Below are 19,298 nucleotides of genomic sequence, written 5' to 3' on the forward strand. Positions count from 1 at the left end.
TATATATGTTGAGTAGCTGCTGTGGCATGACCATGTAACCTGTACATTTCTGTGGAATATGGATTGAAAACTCCTCATGGGCACAAGGCTAAATTCTCTCCAAATTTATTTTACAACATCCCCCAACAAGTAGGTAACTATTGTTTGTTTCCAAAAGTGTCATCCCCCTTGCATTTAAATACCTCACTTTCAACTGCCCCATTTTCCTCAGGTCTGAAGAACAAGTACCTTTCTACTCTAAAATTGCATTCCAAAATTAGGAAGGGAGGCTTCTCTCATTCAGGGAGCAAGTCCCATGGTGCAATTTTTGGAGCCTTGAAAGAGAAAGAGCAGAGGAATGACAGAGGGTCCCACCCAGTGGAACCCCTCTGGTGATTATCAGGGCATCAATTTCCTGTGTAATTCCCTGTTCCCCGTGCTGTGGGCACAGCCTGAGTGCTGGTGCTGCCCAGGGGACTTGCTGCAACCAGAACAGCACAGCTCGAGGACCCCATGAGGTTGCCATAGATACTGATGCGCAGGGAGCTGGTGAACTCGTTATTATTTATATGCATCTTCCTCCTAATTTCTGTGGGGTAGCTGGAGGTTGCGTAGGTACTACAGCAATGGGAACCAGGAGGGTGTGTATGAGGGTGTGTATTTGTGTGTGCACACAAAGGTGTCTATAGGCTCCGAATTGCCACTCTGGCCACGTCAGAGTCTGACTTGTTGACAGAAGTAGTGAGAGAAGGAGGAGTGAGAGAAACATAGAAAGGAAAAAGGAGAGAATGATTTGAGTTTTGTTTTGATTGTGAAGTCTAATTTTCCACTTTATTTGGATGTTTCTCAAAATGAGAGGCAGTGCCAAGCACATAGTAGGCAGTTGATAAACATTTGTTGAAAGATAGCTAGTTCCCCTTACACAGTACTGTGAGTCATCCCCAAGGCTTCCCCCCACTATTTTTTTCATCACTCTTCCTTTTACCCAGAGGCTCATTGCAAAGTGCTTTATATGGTTACCCTCAAATATCCAGGGTAGAACCCTCATGCCCAGTGGAGAAGATAGCCCCCCCTCTCACAGTAGGTACCTGGCAGTTGCAGTGCTGTTTTAACATTTTTTCCCGGGATACCCTAGGGGACTTTCCAGTAGCCCTAGTCTGTGCTTGTTCAGATCTCCCTCCATCTTCTCACTCCACCTTATATTAATGAATATTAAGTTTCAACATGAGGAGGTCGGGAACCAAGTTGTCCTGAGGGCTCGGGAAGGGCATATTGATGATTAATATGCAGCCCCTATTTCTGGAGTGCAGACTAGCTGTCACTTCTGCATTTAAGGTAGATGACAGAAACTCGGGACTGTTTGTCATCCCCATATATAATCTCATTGCATTGCCCTGCCCAAGTCCCACGCTGGGACTTGGAACCTGGCTTTCACCCCAGTGCTTTGAGATAGGAAGTGGCCTTACTCCCCAGCGCCTTACTTCCTGTTGCCCTGGGGAGGGGTGGAGCATGGTGTACTGTCACCTCAGCCCTTTCCTCTGGCCCTCTCTGACCCCTTCCTAGACAATCTGTTAATGCTTTTCCTCTCCTATTCCTTAAATCGCCCCCACTGGGCAGTCTGGCTCTCCTCAGCTCCCAGGGCTGTTGCTTAAGGAGAGGAGGGGAGCCCTCCCTGGGAGATTTGCTCCACCCACCCCTCAGGGAGGCAGCCAGGGAGGCTGGAAAGCCTCTCAGCCTCTCAGCTGCCTTCTCTGTGAGCCAGCCTGCTGACAATGGAGGCCTGACTCCCAGTGGGCGTCCTGCTGTAATCAAGACTGAGCTGCAGCAGTTGGCCCAACTCCATCCTGCCCAGTTGGGGCTGGCCCGGGACTTGGGGTACACTTGCCCAGGGAGGGCAGGTCGGGAACCTGCCCAGCGTGTTTCTCCTTCACTGAGACAGTTATGTGCCTCAGTCCTACCATTCCTCTGACAGTGGGGACAGAGGAAGGAATGGTAGCTCCCTCCCCCTACCACAGCCCTAAGTAGTCCCTTCATTCCACAAATATTTCCTGAGGGTCTGGGGCTAAGTACACAATGATGAACAGAGGAGGCAGGGGCCCTGCCCTATTGGAGCCTACAATTTAGTGGGAAGACAAATATTAAATAATAATAGCTACCTCTGTTCTAATTAGGTGCCAGGAGCTCTTCAAAGTACTTTATGTGATTTAGCCCATTTAATACTCACAACCCTGCGAGGTAGATACTATTATTCTTCTCAGTTTTCAGATAAGGTACTGAAGCACATAAAGATTAAGTGACTTGACCAACATCACACAGCTGGTCAATGAATTGCCCATACATCCAAGCAGGCAGTCTGACATCAGAATTCACTCTTTAGACAACCACATTCTAGCTCTACTGCCTCTCATAGCAGTAAATATATCATTACAAATTGTGATGGGTGCCATAAAATAAAAACACAGGGTGTGCTGAAAGAAAATGGGGATATTTTCTCCTTCCTTCCACTTGCTCTTCCAGCCCACAACTGCACAAAACGTTTCTAATCATTCCCACTTCATCCCTGCCGTTACTAGCCTGAGAGAGAACATTGTCTTATCTCCAAGGTTGGAGTGCAGGAAGGCAAAGTTCCACCTGCATCCTTGGCTCTGGCCTGGTCTCCCTGAACAAACCGTGCCTGAAGGGTTTTATCTAATAATGGCCCTGATGCTTACACAAGTCTAGACTATCAGCTTCCAGAGGGAAGGCTGCTGAAAGCACTGGCTCTGCACAGGCTGGGGGCGCCGCCCGCGTGTGCAGTCTGACGCCGACTTTTTGACCTTGGCCTCTTCTCCACGTCGTATGAGCCGGTCTGGGGGCTAAAGACTGCTAGAAAACTCGGTGGTCCAGACCGGTACATATTCCCAAAACACACACATAGCACGCACATTCCGAGCCCTTGCAGGGTCTGCCCTGGGACAAACCCACAGGTCGCGAGGCTTTCGGCTCCCTTGGGGTGGCCCGGGGCTGGGACCCCCGCTCCTCTCTGCTCCCCTCTGCCTCCCTGAGCGCGCGGCCAGACCCGGGCGGCTCCCGGGGCGGGGCGGAGCCGGCGACAGAAGGCCCCTCCCCGGAGGCGGTCCGGGGGCCGGGCGGGGGGCCGGCGGGACTGGGGGCGGGGCAGGCGGGCGGGCGCGGGGGTGTCCCTCCCTCCCTCGCTCTCCCCGGTAAAGTCTCGCGGTGCTGCCGGGCTCAGCCCCGTCTCCTCCTCTTGCTCCCTCAGCCGGGCGGCGGTGACTGTGCACCGACGTCGGCGCGGGCTGCACCGCCGCGTCCGCCCGCCCGCCAGCATGGCCACCACAGCCACCTGCACCCGCTTCACCGACGACTACCAGCTCTTCGAGGAGCTCGGCAAGTACGGCCCTCACTCCGCCCGCCGCGGCCCCCCACCCTGTCCCCGCCGCCCGGGCGCTATGCGGCTCCTCGCCCCGCCCCCCGGCCCTGCACCGGCCGCTGCAGCGCCCCCTCGGCCCGCCCCACCCCCAGCCTTTCCCGCCTGCCGCCTCCGGGGCCCCCTCGTCCCCAGCTCTCTGCCCCGCAGCCCCCTCCGCGCCCTGCAGCAGCTGCCCAGGCTGCTGCACACCGCGCTGTCGCGGGGACTGCAGCCCCCGGACCGCTCCTCGGAGCCCTCCAGCCCCGCCCCTCCCTCATCCATCAGGCGCCCCCCATTCTGACCCCGCCTGCTCGCCGCGCCCCCTCCTCACCCTACTCAGGAGCTCACTCAGCACCCTGTCTCAGGTCCCACGCGCCTGGCACTCAGGACCCTCCCTGGCCCTGCGGCTCCAACCCCGCTGCGGTGCCTGAGTGTGGGGGGGATGTTTGGTGCCCGGCCCCGCCCCCCGCTAGTGATGCTTCCAGGATCCCAGCCCCGCTTCTGGGCAGTGCTGCAGCACCCCCTTATCCCCTCCCCCTATCCCTGCAGTGGTCCCGGGAGCCGCGCGCCGCAGCCGCAGCATCCCCCTCCCCTCTGCACTGAGCTGGCCGCTGCAGCAGCCCCGGCCCCCCCCCACCCCCACCCGCGGCGCCGAGCCCGGCCACTGCAGCCCCCGCCCTGCCCGCCCCCCTAGACGTTTCCAGAGCTAGAGAGTGCGAGCTCCCATTTGGGGGGAAAGTAGTGGAAAATATCATAGGGTTGGGGAGCTATTGATGTCTGAGATCCTCTCTTTCCGTGCTGTCAGTTGAGCTGGGGTGCAGTGGGATGAAGCCAGTTGTGGGGGCTCACTTTCCTCATCTTCCCCTATGATTGAGGGAGATTTCCCTCTCCGGATTATACCTTCTGTCTAATCTTCCCTTCCCCTACCCTCAACTATTCCCGCTGAGGGAAGGGCAGGGTCTCTGTCCCTTCTCCTGGTTCTCCTGGTTGGGACTGCAGAGCTGTCTGTGAGATGCAGCAGGTGTGTGTTTTAAGCATTGCCCACCAGCTCCTGATGTACAGCCTGAGGTTGGGGTGTTGCTTTGTCCAGTGACTAGATGTGGGAGTGGGATGTGGTGGTCCTCCATCACATCTGTTCAGTGTCATGCAGTGGCCTCATCCTTCTGCCCCACGTTGGATGGCGATGGTCACTATGCTGGTGTGTGTGATTTTGACTAAAGGGATGGTAATGCGATCATCGCTGTTCTCAGACCCGAAGCGTGTCTGTGTCACTCTGCTCTGCTCCGTGTCCCAGTTCTTTCCCCCTTCTCCCTCCAGGGGTGCTTTCTCTGTGGTCCGCAGGTGTGTGAAGAAAACCTCCACGCAAGAGTATGCAGCAAAAATCATCAATACCAAGAAGTTATCTGCCCGGGGTGAGTGTTCCCCCATCTTGGCCTCTCATTAGACTGCCTCGGAGGGCTATAGCTTCTGAAGGAATTAGGAGTTGTGCATTTTAGCCCCTGCAGAAGAATTGAGATTTCAGGGTTGGTTGACTTGGAAGCCAGGCAAGGAGTTGCATGGGGAACCAGAAGTGCTCAGGTAGAAAAGAATGAGAAAGATGTAAGACATGGAGATAGCTATGAGAAGGAATGGTCCCTGAAGGCTCAAGGGAGTTTGGTTTTTAAGGGAAGAGGAGATGTGGGGAGTGGTGGTAGCATGGAATGGGGAGCTCTAAATTTGGAGTCTCTGTGTTGGGGGTAGTGGTAGCCACCCCAGGCCTGTCCTATTCCCTGTGCCCCAGTGGTGACTTAGGATGGAAATGCAGTAAGTGAACAGCTCTGACAAATCCAGCCTCCCCCTGCCCACCAGGCGGCAGAACAGACTCCCAAGGGAAGGGAATCTGTAAACATCAGGGGAGGCTGCTACTGGCGAGGGCTTCTCGGGAACAAATCCTGCCAGATGAACTTGATTGCTTTTTTGATCAAATTACAAAGTTGGTGGTGCAGCAGCAGATGCAGCCTGTCCTGGGGAGAGGGTGATGCCTCATGGTCTGGAAATCTCAATTGCCTGGCCCGGGTGGGAGCAGCATTGCGTCCAGATCTGAGGATTGTGAAGGCCCAGGCCTTGGGGCCTGCTTTGTGAGATCCTCCCAAGTACCTGAGGCCAGGAGGGTGAGGCCCTGTCTTTCACACCTCGAACCTACACTCCCTGAACCTTGTATTGGGTGCTTGCCAAACTCACCTCATCTGATAGGTATAGACCCAGCAATGTGTGAAGTGCTATGTGAACAGGTCTAGTGAGTACAGAGGTAATGTGGATGGATCGTCATCGAGGGCGACAAAGGTTATTAGACTCAGAGAAAGGAATTAGTATGGGGCAATGGGATGCCACAAATATATTAGGAGCCAGGACAAACACCCTGGGGAAGGTGAGGACTGTGGTTAATAGTGACCCAGGCGTCTCTGGGGTAAGAGATACAGTAAATGTCCCTCAGCATCAGAGAAGCTGTTAAATTCCACAGAGATGACAGTGGGCTTCTGTTATGTGTACAGTTGTTCTGGGACCTGTTTACCAAGGCTGTGTCTGCCTCCTGGCTGGGAGGGCTTCTCTTTATCCCCCAAAACAGAGCTTGTCTTACTGTCTCCTTCCCAGCTTCCACTTCTTGCCATTCCTCTAATTGGCTATGAAGTTGACTTATTTGTTTGTTTTCTTTCTCTCTGGGTACCTTGAGTCGGAGGCGATGGTTGCCATAGAGATATGTGGGCAGTCAGATGCCCTCCTCCCCTGGGGTAGGGGATGACACAGTGGGCTGGGCTCTTTGGCAGACATCCTCTGGCCAAGGGTGCAGGGTGCAGGCAGAGACGACAGTTCTAGAGTGGATACCTCCCTGTGCCCACGCAGCATAGCCCTGGTGCATCAGAAATGGGGCTGGTGTCTGGTGTCTCCAGTTAGTGATGCAATGCTTAGCGTTCCTCATCTCACCAGTGTCCTCCCACCCAGGGGTAAGGGAGGGAGGGACTCTAGGAACCAAACTCTAGGATGTGAAGATAGCTGTTGTGGTGACTTTGTGGAGCTGCCTGCCTTTGGTTGTCATTTCCTTCTCCTTTCCTACCCACCTGAACTTTCCTGACCTGTGTCATCATGTTCTATTCCCTTCCTCACCTCCTTTCAACCTTGTCTTGGTTTTCTGACTGACATCTTTCTTTCCCTGCCCAAACTGGATGAGGTTTGGTTTCTCTTTGATTTTTTTTTTTTTTCCTCAAGAAAAGGATTCTTGTGTAAGATCATATGCTTCAGACATCAACTCCCCCTCTCTCGAGATGGTTATGCCAAGACTGGGGCTCTGTTGTATGGCTTGCGTGCCAGTTTAACTTAGGGACAGAGGCCTGGTCCTGGCTGATAGGCACAGGTGCCAACAAGACGGGTCAGGAATCTGTCGGTGCCAGTACCGTTTGGAGGTGGGAGAGTGGGAGGGTGTTGTCTTGGAGATGGAGGGACCAAGCTGGGGGCTGTGCTGTAGGTGTGGGCACAGGGGATGTGAGCTTGTGGAGAGTTGGGCCAGGGTGCCCACTAGGCTGGTGCCTATGGGGTTAGGGAGTGAAGGCCGTGGCTTCCCTGCAGCCTCTCAGTTTACGCTGTATATTTTATAAAGGTGCAGCAGCTGGGGCTGGGTTTCACTCGTCACTGTCTGTCTGTCTAGGGCTCCGCAGGTGTTGGATTTCTGTGTCTGGGAATGTGGTGGGCCCACTGGAGTCATCCATGAGGGTCCGAAGGGGCTTGCTCTGTTTGCTGAGTCTCTCTGCCTTTTCCTTTCTTGTTTTGTGATTTTTCTGTGCTGTAAGTCGAAAGGAAAGAAAAGGGTATCAAGCTGCTTCTCCTTGGCATCCATGGTGAAGTGTTCAGGAGGCATGGGGAGAGATCACCTGGTCTTATGGGGGATCTGATCTGGATGGGAATGCTTCTTTTGCTCTGTTGTTTCTTGTCATTGCGGCTTCAGAGGCCCATGTTCATAGCCGTGTTACAAGGTAGGGCGTGCGTGTGCCTGTGCATTGAGCACCGTCTTTGTCTGCTGGCCTGTCTACATAAAGTCACTGGAAGTCACATAACGTCACTCCCTTTGCTTGGAACAGTGATAGGTGTGGAGTTGGGGCTCTGAAGGGAGCCTGTGGTTCCAAGCTTAGCTCTCCACTAGGCTGAAGGAGGCATTTAAAATAGGCTTGGATGCAGGAGCTAGTGGGCCAGGTGATGGCAATGATAAGTCGTTATTTTAAGATTTAAGAGCACCCCCCAAGGAGCCTGAGCCCTTATGTCTTTTTTTATTTTTAAATCTTCATATTCCCTTCTTATCTTTATTCATATGCATATAGATTTTCACCTCGTGGAGCCTAACATTTTATATCCTGCTCTCTTGCTTACATCCAAAGCGTTTCCCCATATTGCTATAGTTGAAGGGCAAATGGTCCTTTCTTCTTCCGTAGTTTAGGATTTTTCCTTGGAACAGTTAGCATTATAAGAAATCTCTGTTTTTGGACCATTTATCTGGATTCCAGTTGCTTTTACTACAGTGGATACTTGGCCTTACTAAGAGATGCTACCAGAAACAGTATTTTGAAATCTGTTACAGCACTTGCTATGTCTATTTATTTAGTCTGTATACCCCCTACCCCCGTGAAGAAATTTCTATTGAGGCTAAATGTAAGCAAGCTTTCCTCTTCCTGAGGACCTGTGAAGTGAGGGTAGGAACCATATCTATTTCTTCACTTCTGTGCAGGCAGGGCCCAACAAAGTGCCTGACACATACCTAACCTATACATGTTGAATGAATGGATTCAAAGGACCACATAACCGGTCATGGTTGCTTCTTGGCTTTGGCTGTCAGGAAACTCGGAGCCAAGTTGTAGGAACCCTCGTACCTTGTGGCTGGCTTGGGTTCCCCCTTTGTGAATCCATGGAGCCAAGCTGTAAGCCTGACATGACTGTTGGAGAGGACACATGAAGTTATAGACCGTGCTTGGGGCATATATGGTAGGTGGGTGATGTAGGAAGATAGTGTAGCTTATGATTCTTTCTTCCCTTCAGAAATGACCTTATAGGGCAATGTTGGGACTTCCTCTCAGCCACAATTTTCAATTTTAGTATGTGTAAGGATCACCTGAGTACTGGTTAAAAAATACAGATTCCTAGTCTCCATCTACAGAAGGTCTGGGGTTGGGTCCCAGAATCTAAATTTTACACAGGTGCCCTAGTGAATTTCATGCAGGTGGTCCCTCAGCCATGCTTTAAGAAATGCCATCTAAAATCAGTAACAGCATCAACAATCACTCTTGCCACATTCTCCGAGATTACCAGACAAACCTTGGCCCAGCCTTTTCTAGGTGGCATCTCTGCCTGTATGTGGCCATCTGTGCACATGGGCTTTTCTGTGATTAGGGGCCTCCTTCTGAGCCCCCAGATTGAGGTGTCAGTCTGTGTCCAAGCCTGTGGCAAGCTGAGTGGCTGAGATTGTGGCATGTTGGCCACCAGAAGGGCAAAGGCTGTCCCTTTCTGGGTCCAGCTGGCCCTGGGGACTGAAATAGGATCCCCCTGGGTGGTGCCAGCTGTAAGTCCCCACCCCCTTAGTGTTGGCCTGAGTAGCCCCCATGACATTTGTGTCCCCTGTGGTATCTCCAAATGAGACTTTCCTGTTAAGGATCTGGGTGAAGTGAGGGGAGGCAGAGAGGGGAGGGTGAAGCAGCAGTGCGGGAGGGTAGAAGGAAGAGAGATCTATGCAGCACTGGAATGCCAGGACTCTGCGACTTGAGGAAGCATTTAAGGAGGTTGTATGCAGAACTGTGTTTTCCTCCTGAGGATAATAGGCCAGTCAGTTTCTGTTGACAGAGAGATGGGCATCCTGTATATAAGTGACTGAGCTCCACTGACTCGTCCCCCTAAGTGGATGAGAAAACAGCCTGGAGGTCCCTTCTCTGTGCCAAGGCTTATGCTGGGCCGGTTTTGTCATACAGTCATGCTGTGAGCTATGTGGCTTAGTTCATACAACACTGGCCTGTCACCCTGCCATCCTGTCCACCTTCCCAGAGTGACTTCGGGTGCTGGCCTCATGGGGTGGGGATGGAGGTTGGAAGGTGGCCCCATCCTTGATCTCTTCCTGCTGCTTGCCCTGGTCTCTTGTCAGAAGCTGTGTTCCAAGCTTCGAGGCTATGCTGAAACCCTAGAGGTGAGTGGCTGACCCCATTCTCTGGTGAGGCTACAGGCAGGGAAGGGGAGGCGTGGGTATGACGGGCTCCCGTCCCCATCTCTGTGCTCGCTCTCTGGACAGCCTTGGCAGGCCAACAAGCGCCTGATCCCATGGGTGCCAAAAGGGTGATGACAGGAAGAGATGGGCACTTTGCACCTCTTGAGTGCCTCTCAGCAGAGGCCTTTGTCATCTGCCCAGGGCCAAAAAGATCTGCCCCAGGGCCAGTGGGGAAACCAAGGCACAGAAGGTTGGTTTGTTTCTTTTGAGCTGTAGGTATGCCAGTGATTTTGCTAGTGCTCAGACCCCAGCATCCTCAAGCAGTGTGGTCTTCACTTGGCTCCTCCCTTTAAACCAGATTCTGGGCATTTTGTTCCTGTGATGAATGTTGATATATCATCCCCACACCTCCATCTAGGCCCAGAGCTCTAAGCCCAGTGGAGCAAATCCCTCCGTTCTGCTGGCTGAGGCCTCGCTCTCATCTGTACCCCCCCTCTCTGGGTACAGACCCTTTGTGGTGGGGACATTTCCAGCCACTCCCCACCAACACCGTCTCTGCTTCCTGGGTCCTATCAGCAGCGGCAACAGCTTCCCATCTGCTCCCCTCTTTTCTCCTCTCTCTCTTCCCCTCCCCCCCCCCCCCCCCCCCCGCTTGCTGCTGCCCTGGGAGGAGCTATTTTTAGGGGCTGCTTCCTGGGATGTTTTACTTGGGGCTGGTTACCATGAAGGAAATGTCACCAAAACAGTGGGCAAAGGCTGCAGGCACCCAGAGCCGTGCCGGGGGCATGGAGAACTCAGCGGCTGACCCTGTTCTGGCCCTGAGAGCATCCAGAGTGTCCAGAGGCAGAGCCCTGCCTTCTTGGACCTTGCTAGTGACCCCATGGGGATTTTCTCCACCCAAGCTGGTTTGGGAGACCTTTGCTATGGAACAGCTTCTTGGTTCCTCTCTCCTTTCCCTCCTTAGTTAAAGCTTCTCTTATCTTACGACACAAAGGCCAAAGTAGGGCTTGGCTTTTTGTGTCACCTGGTTAAACCTGCTTGAGTTAGGACTGAAGAGAAAGGGAGAATACCAGATTAAGGGACAGAACCTTGGAGGTTCACATGAGCACATTTCAGGGCCTATCCCACTGTACTCATAGCCCTCAGCTGGCCCCGGGTGTGTGAGTGTGAAGGAATTGGAAGCCATGACCCCTGCTCTTACATGGTGGATGGACTGTGCTCTTAATTGGAGACTCTTTGCACCTTTAGAGTGAGATTCAAACAGGAAGGGATGTGGCATCACAGTGTCAGGATGAGGTCAATGGGATTGTGACTTGGGATTCCCACTGGTCAGTGCCCAAGGCCAGGGACTGTTAATAAGCAGCTGGAAATGCGGATAATGACACCAGATCCCTCTGGTGCCCTTGTTTCTTCTCCTCCAGGTGATGCCCCAGAGGCCAGACGGAGGTCTCTGCTGCTTAGTAAGGAAGAGGAGGGCACTCAGGAGGGCAGCAAGAGGAGACATTCCACTTGAAGCATCTGAAATTGGGCTTTAGGAAACTGTAGGAATCTTCTCATCATTCATGTTGGGATCATAGGCACAGACCCTTGAAATACCCTTTGAAAAGTCAAGGATGTCATTGGGATTAGAACTTGGAGAGTGTCCTCATAGCCAGAGTAGAGCTCTGTGTCCTTTCCATGATAGAGGGTTGTGTATTTAGGTGGCAATAGGATCTTATGTGAAACTAGTGCCGGCGGGGTGCCTGGTTGGCTCAGTCGGTTAAACGTCCCACTTTGGCTCAGGTCATGATCTCACACGGTTCGTGAGTTCGAGCCCCACATCAGGCCCTGTGCTGACAGCTCAGAGCCTGGAGCCTACTTTGGATTCTGTGTCTCCCTCTCTCTCTGCCCCTCCCCAGCTCACACTCTGTCTTGGCCTCTCTCAAAAATAAATAAACGTTAAAAAAAATCTTTTTTTAAATTAGTGCTGGCACTTGTGGTTATAGAGAAAAGTCGCTAAATCAGTCATATCCCTACAGGGCCATGGAGGATCAATGGCCAGCCTTCCCTGGCCCCTGATCCTGTGATGGAAGGAAAGTGCATTTGGAGTAGGCTTCTCTTTTGGGTTTAGGGGAGAGGTGGTTCTAGAACTCTGCCTCCCCTTTGCCGTATGCTGTCTCCTCACTGCTTCCTCTTTTCTGTCTCGCTTGGCACTGACCCTCTGGTCACTCCTTGCTGCTCTTCCTGTGATGGGTACTTGGCTTGGACCAGGTCTGGACATACTTGGGCAAAAGGCAGGAGAGGCACAGCCTCCAGGGATGCCTGTTTCTTGGGCCTGGCTCTGTCTGGAGGGGCTGTTGGGGAAGGCCCAAGCAGATCCCTGATAACAGCCACTTCTGCTTTCTGCTCCTGTTGCTACCTCTGCTATTGAGGGGGAGAACTTTGCAGAGAGATGTGGTTGGAGCTGGGCTGAAGGTCGGCAGGGGTGGGTCTCTCCATGGCAGCAGCACACAGGCAGGCAGGAAGTGGCCCTGTGCAAAAGCGGGAAGTGGCTGTTGTCAAACAGGAAGGGGGGGCTGGGCCACGTGAGGGGGCGGGGAATAGCCCGCTTGAAAGGTGGGTGGGAAGAGGGTCAGCCTTGGAAGGCCTAGGAACGGTGAGCTCCATGGTCAGTGGGAGGAGGGGTGTATCAAGGGAGAAGGCCACCTTTGTGACAAGAGCACCAGCTGGTGTGTTATCACCTTAGGATGCCCAGCCAGGCCCTTGACCTGCCACTGTGGACCAAGTCAGTTCAGTGGCCTCACCTCTTTTGGGGTTGTGATACTGTGCGTTAGCCAGGACAGCCCTTGCAATTGGGAAAGATGCTCTACAAACCATATTTGTTCCTGAAATACCACAGCCTCTGCTAGGGTGGAGCTCTCTGCTTTTTCCCCAGACGTAGACCAGTCCTGGAGGGGACTACAGGCCAGGAGGTGTGTGGAGGAAAGAGACAGGAGACAATAGCAGAGAGGCCGGGGTACCGGCTGGCTGTGTATGGTGTGAGGAGGCAGAGAGAGAATGGTTGGCAAAAACCACATGGTTCATTGAGCAGAGCTTCTGCATGGCAGGACGCCACAGCCAACAAAGGTGAGGCTGAGGAAGAGGAGGGATCCTGCAGGCAGTGGCACTTCCTTAGGCTTTCCTCTCTCTGAGAAGCCCCTGTTGCTAACCTTTCACCTGCAGGCTGTAGACACAGGCGGGCCCCACCAAAACAGGAGGGAATACCTCGATGCCCAGGGGGGCTGCAACAGAGCTGAGTCAGAGGGCTCTGCTGGTGTGTTGTGGACTCTCTGGGTGCCCAAGCTGAGAGAGAATGGGTCCAACTCTCTCAGTGTCTCTGGTGATAGCCACGGCTGAGGTTCTCCATGTGCCAGGCACTGTGCCGAGCATTTACCTGATTACCTCATTTAATCTGCAGATATCACTGCCTCTGTTTTCTTTCTTTCTTTGTTTTAAGTTTATTCATTTACTGTTTTGAGAGAGAGAGTGTGAGCTGGGAAGGGACAGAGAGAGAGGGAGAGAAAGAATCCCAAGCAGGCTCCACACTGGCAGTGTGTGGATGCAGAGCTGGAATTCACAAACCGCGAGATCATGACCTGAGCCGACATCTAGACTCCAACACTTAACTGTCTGAGCCACCCAGGTGCCCCTGACTGCCTCTGTTTTAGAAGTGAGGACACTCTTTCCCAAGGTATCTATCTGGCTCCTTTTATCACCTCCATTAGGTCCTAATCAAATGTCATTTCCTTGCTGAGGCTTTCCGTGATCATCCTATTTAGATATGTACTATTCCTCTTCCCTGCTTTATTTCTCTACATTGCACTTGCCAAGACATTTAATGTGCCATCTAGTTCTTATTGTCTGTCCCTCCCCCAACCCAGTGCCACTAGAATATCACCTCTATCAAGGCAGGGATTTTTGTCCTGTTTTGTTCACTGCTGTATCCACAGCATTTAGAACAGTGCATGTCACATAGAAGGCCTCAGTAAATATTTTTTTGAATGCATGAATGAGGCTCAGATGAGTTTAATAGCTTACCTGATATAGCAGGGCTTGGACTCAACCCGAACCCGGGGCCGTCTGGCTCCAGAGCTGTTGTGTTCATGGATGGACTGCATGGTTAAGGATCAGAGCAAAGACGAAGGAGTAGCCTGGGGTTCAGAGAAGACATGGGGACTCAGCTTCTTGGAGACAGGGCTGAATTAAGTGGCTAACAAGGACCCTCTGGACACTGGGAAGCTCCTTCAAGGAGCTGGAAGGATGAATCTGTGTCTCTCCTCCTTCTGAGTCACTGGTAAAGCCAGAGCACCCTTATTTTTAGTGCTGTTGCTCTTGTGGGACTGGAACCATTAGCCAGTAAGAGACTTATGGGAGGAGATAAACATTAATCTTACAGGCCTTCCCCTTAGCAGCCACCTCTGCATTGCAAGATGCTGTTCCTCTGCACCTGCCTGGGCAGCCATGCCCAAGGGTTGTGGGTTGGAGGGTGGTGAGGTAAGTGGTCAGAGAGAGGGAAGCTTTGGGGCTGGCTAGCTGGGTACTCCCATCCCAATTTCAGGGGCTGAGAGGAAGGTGGGGTAGCCCTGACATCCTTCCAGCCATATCTGGAAAAAGCAAGCCCCCTGCCAACTGGGCTGGGCTAGCACTACTTTCTCAACTAACTCTAGGGTCTGAAAGTCCCTGGGACTGATGGGTCCCAGGTGATGTGGGAGTGTGGGGTTACCTGTGGTTTTCTGGCTGCATCCCGGTTAGAGGTAATGCCAAACCTGAGGATAGGAAGGAGGGCCTGACCCAGATCTTTGGGCAGCTGGGATGGATTAGCCTGGGCAGCAGGAACTAATCTCTGCCTGTCCCCACCTCCTTTTTCCACAAAGCAGAGCTGTTGCTAGAGGGAAAGTTTAGGACAAAACTAGGGGTGATTGGTGAAACAACAATTAGGAATTCCTTTTAGTCTATAATCCCTGCATTATCACAGACTACATTATCTTGGCAGGCCTGGGTCTGAATCCTAGTTCCTCCCTTTCCAGATGTGTGATCTCGGGCAAGTTATTTAACTTCTCTGGGCTTCAGTGTCATTTTCTGTGAAATGGTGACCGTCATAGCACCTACCTGGTAGGATGGTTGTGGGAGTCATGGCAAGCTCTACAGAGGCTCTTTGCTATTAAGGTAGAGGTAGGGTGGGGAGAAGCCCTTACCAAGGGAGGCAGGAATTGTTTGGCAGATGGAGATGTGAAGGTACCTGCCTGGGCCTGGAGACGTCGAGGTGAACTGAGCTATGCCCCCACAAAGCCTGGAGTTTTTACGGGTTGCTCTTACTTTTCTTTATCCTGTCATCATAGCATCATGCTGGAGAAAGGGCTCTAGGCTCAGACCACCTGCATCCACTGCCTGCGACCTTGAGCAGGTTCCCTCAACTTTTTAAGCCTCAGTTTCCTCATTTCTTCACTTGTAATGTAATAGAGTTAATCAGATCCTTTACTTCATAGGGGTTTGGTGGGGGTGACATAAGATAATCTATGCCTCTGCCTGGCAAATAGTAAATCCTTAGTAAATAATGGTTGTTACTACTATTGATACTATTGATAAACCCTTATGAAGCCTCTGTTATGGAAGGAACTCTAGGAAGCATCACTCAAAAAGATCCCACCCTTTAAAGAGCTTGTGACCAAAAGATGGTGGACATAATGTATGATGTGAACATTGTAAGAAGTGCAGTGGAAGGTGGGGGGATGGTCAGGGGGAGGAGAAGTCCCATCTACTGAGAGGAACAGGGGAGACTTTGTGTAGGAGGGGGCTGTCTGGCAGAATTCCAGCAGGTGGGGTGGAGAGGGCTTCTAGGCCACCTTGCTTTGCATAGTAGCATCCTCTCTACTTCCTGGAGCTCTGCCTTCCTATGGAAGGAATTGACCACTGTTGCTTGCTTGCATCTGAGAGTGTATGGCCAAGCAGATCCTGGGGAGAAGCAGGATTACCATAATATGGGCCTCATAATAGTGCCAGCCTCATGGAGTTGTTACGAGAATCAGTTAAAAGCTGTTTCTGCCTGGTGTAGAAGTAAGCTCCCAAGAAATGTTAGCTATGATTATTTTATCAAATCATTATCATCTTCATCATCATCTTGGTTGTCAGCAGCATTATGTTTCAGGGATGCTATGAAGATTCAATTAGAGAATATATGTAAAACTCCTAGCACAGTGCCTGGTCATATAGTAGGTGTTCAATAAAACTTAGCTATTATTAGTATTTCTATCAAGAAAGAAATTCTGGACACCCTGGCCCAGTGAAATCCCTGCTATAGTGAAAAGGGTACCAGAGTTTTAGCTGAAGACCTGGATTCAAATCCCAACTCCACCTGTCACTAGCTTAAGGTGCTTTCCTAGAGCATTACTTCATTTGGAAAAAGTGGTCATAATACCTATCCCTGGGATTGCTGTGACTTGCTGCATTAATTCAGCAAATTGTAAAAAGTGCATAGTTGGAAGAGTGTGAATAGCAAGGTGGCCACAAAGAGAATGGATGGTTGATGGTTTTTGTTTCCTCTCTTCTGCTTTTAGATCACCAAAAACTAGAACGTGAGGCCCGGATATGCCGACTTTTGAAACATCCAAACATTGGTAAGTGCTTAGGGTATTTATTGGGCATGTTGTAGAAAGCAGGGAGAACAGAGGTACACTGCTTTTGTGTATGAAACCACTTCTGCCCCTGGGCCTTTGCCTGGTGTAATTTTTTTGTCCAAGTGGGATAGCAACTGTGTCTTGCTAAGAATTCTGGGGCGTTCTAGTTTAGAGACCTGAGGGTCTCCATCCCTGCAGTGTTATTTCAGGGCTAGGATGTGAGGATTGGAACAGGTTTTGGACTCCCTTTCTTCCCCTTCTCCTTCCGTCTTTGGGCTGAGGTCCAGGATCCTCAGCGTGTGAGGCACTGGGCTAGTAGCCTGCCAGCATCCCTCACCAGGGGCCTTCCACAGCCATCATAAAAGGGTCCGGATTTTGTTTCTGGACTTGGAAGAGTTTTGTTCCTGTTAACGGTGTCATGCACACTCTGGGGGTTTCCATGGTGCTCCCGTTTGTATTCCCCAGAGCCAGGAAAGCAAGCTGCCCACCCGCCTGGCTTCTCTGGAGAAGGGATGGCAGGGGCCACTCTCATGGGGAAGGAGAAAAAATTAAGAGGATTTCTCCCTGCTCCCACCCCAACTTGGGGGACAAGAGCACATTGTTGGTTGTTCTAAAGCCTGAGGAGGTTTGCCTGCCACAACCCACTCCAGCTCAGTTTTATATTGTTCAGCTGAAATAGCCTTTGCCAAAAGCGTTGGCCCTGATTTGGTGCTTCTTGCAGAGGGGACAGAAATTGGGCTGGCTGCAGCGTCTGAGCAGAAACCCCAGTCTTGACTTGAGGCAGAGCAGGGAGCATCTCCTAGGTTTTCCCTGAAAGCCCTGAGTCATCACAAAGAACAACACGTGTTCCCTGCTCCTCAGGCATGGCCTAAATATCGGGGCTCCCACAGTGCCCCGGAGGCCTCCCCCTCTGCTCTGTTGGCGGCCGGGGCTGTGAGGTGACATGCCGAAGCTGGATGCTTCCTCCGGAGCTACCCAGCCTCTGGTTTCCCAGACCTCAGGCTGGAATGCTTAACGTGAGCCCTTACATGGGAGAGCCGAGGTCGTACTCCGGCCCAAGGGGGAGAGGAGCAGCTCTGAGGTAACCAGAACTCCAACCATGCAGGGCTTTACAGATCGCAATCGGCAGCTTGGATTACACCTGAAGCAGATTGGCAGAGCCAGTGCTCGACTCTGCTGGTGCAGTGTGCTCCATCGAGCCAGCACCTCTCAGCTGAGGGGTCCTGGGCTTGGAACTACTGGAGCTCCCTGGGTGAGCTCTCAAGTTAGACCCTCACCTGAAAACAGCACAGTTGGGACCAATGTATCACCTTGGGTAGGAGAGAAGAGACAATGAGAGGAATAACTAGACCAGCAATCGCAAATTCAGGCGTGTTTTGTTTGGCCAGCTCAGTGGTCTAAAAATATTTTATTATTTGCCAATATTTAAAAACGAGATTTCACATTTTGAAGAAAAAAAAAAATTCTGTTTCCCAGTCTTTCGAATCAGACATTGTGGCTCTCCTGAGCCTCCATCTGCTCGGGCTGGGCAGCGGCTGTCCCTTGAGCCTGCTGGTCACCGTCGTTTGCCCCTCTCTGGTACCTCATGTTTGCACTGATTGCCATAGGCTTTTGAGCTTGTGACCTCTAACCTAGAAGTTCCAGAACAGGAAGAAAAAGTGTGTTGGTAGCTAAAGCCATCCACAAACACAGAATTATTTTGATGTTCCAGTCCCAGGTCTCAGGGTCTGAGGACAGCCACTTCCTTTCCTTATGCTACTTGTGACCAACTCATAGAGTAATGATGAACTGTTCTCATGTAGGGAGGAGAATATAGGGTGGGATAAATGAAGCAGGAGGCGGAACCACCTCCTGGTTGACCTGGTTGACCCTAGAAGGGTTGAGGTAAGATGAAGACAATTGAGAAATGACCAGGAAGGGCAAAAATGGGATTCTAGCTGAAAACAGTCATACCCTTCTTTTTATGCATTTCTAGAAATGAAATATATACTTTTGACCTTTTAGACCTTACTTTGGTTTGGTAGCTCTTTCCTTTTTATCTACCTGCCCCCAGCTCTACCTGGAGACCGTCTGCCTCAGCCATCCGCTCTGTTAGGGGGCCAGCGAGACCCAACCCAGGAAAGGCATCCTCACTTCATCAGCATCTGATTGCCTAGAATTGTGCTTCGTGTCATGAATGTTCCCAGATCCTGAGGGATGTTGGTCTGAGGCCTTATTCCGGGGTCAAGAGCAGGGAGAGGGAAGGGTGAGTCAGGACGGTGTCCTGGGAGAGCTGGCTGGCCAGGCTCTCTGGCTTCCGGTGGGAACCAGGGCTGCTAGAGATGTGGTGGAACTGTGGATCCAGGAGGCGGGGGTTGCCATGGATCCTGATCTGGCTTGTGGCGGGAGAGGAGGCAGTTTTGTGCCCTAATTCACTATTCTTCTCCTCTCTTCGCTGCCCCCTCCTTCAGAGCTTTGGCCCTTTTGGCTCCAGCCTCTTTAACTCCATCCCGCAGGGATACAAGTGGACCAGCCCGAGAGTGGTGCAGAGTTGAGGATGCTGAGAACAGAGAGCACATGATCACCCTCTGGTTGCTGTCAGACTCGGAGACCCTTGAATTCAGAAGGATATTTGGTGCAAGGAGCCAGGCATCCCCAGTTTTCCTCCCTAATAGATATTCTATCCCAGAGGTTAAAAGCCTGCTGGAAGAATGAACCCTACTATAAACTGTGGAGTCTGGGAGACGATGATGTGTCAGTATAGGCTCATCGATGATAACAAATGTGCCGTGCTGGTGGGAGATATTGACAGTAGGGGAGGCCATGAGTGTGTAGGGCAGTTGGTATGTGGATGCTGTCTGTACTTCCTACCCAGTTGTGCTGTGAACCCTAAACTGCTCAAAACAATAAAGTTTATTGATGAAAAAAAAAAGCCTGTTGGTTATGAGGCATTAACTGCAGAACCTAAAACATCTTTGGGAGAGTGGCCAGAGGTGTGGAGTTGAGAGGAGGAGCGAGCAGCAGTACTGTCTAGTCTGAGTGGAATGTGTGCTACCTGTGATCTGCTTGCTCCCTGCTCTAAATTCCT

At 51.8% G+C, this 19,298-nt stretch overlaps 1 protein-coding gene across 16 annotated transcripts in view; it reads left to right on the plus strand.

The window, feature by feature from the left end:
- The first annotated feature begins 3,238 nt into the window (after positions 1 to 3,238).
- The window catches only part of CAMK2G (calcium/calmodulin dependent protein kinase II gamma), a 56,083-nt gene continuing 40,023 nt past the window's right edge, over positions 3,239 to 19,298 (plus strand). For 11 of the 16 annotated variants that reach the window (XM_030334266.1, XM_030334255.1, XM_030334259.1 and 8 more), the window contains exons 1-3: positions 3,239 to 3,370; positions 4,706 to 4,800; positions 16,172 to 16,231. In XM_030334266.1, the coding sequence (XP_030190126.1) occupies positions 3,306 to 3,370; positions 4,706 to 4,800; positions 16,172 to 16,231 (220 nt within the window). In that variant the 5' untranslated portion in view covers positions 3,239 to 3,305. Of the gene's footprint in view, positions 3,371 to 4,705; positions 4,801 to 9,562; positions 9,582 to 16,171; positions 16,232 to 19,298 lie in introns of those variants that run through there. The other 5 variants (XM_030334254.1, XM_030334258.1, XM_030334262.1 and 2 more) reach the window with 3 other exon arrangements.

This window comes from Lynx canadensis, chromosome D2, assembly GCF_007474595.2.
Source record: "Lynx canadensis isolate LIC74 chromosome D2, mLynCan4.pri.v2, whole genome shotgun sequence".
Taxonomy (NCBI): domain Eukaryota; kingdom Metazoa; phylum Chordata; class Mammalia; order Carnivora; family Felidae; genus Lynx; species Lynx canadensis.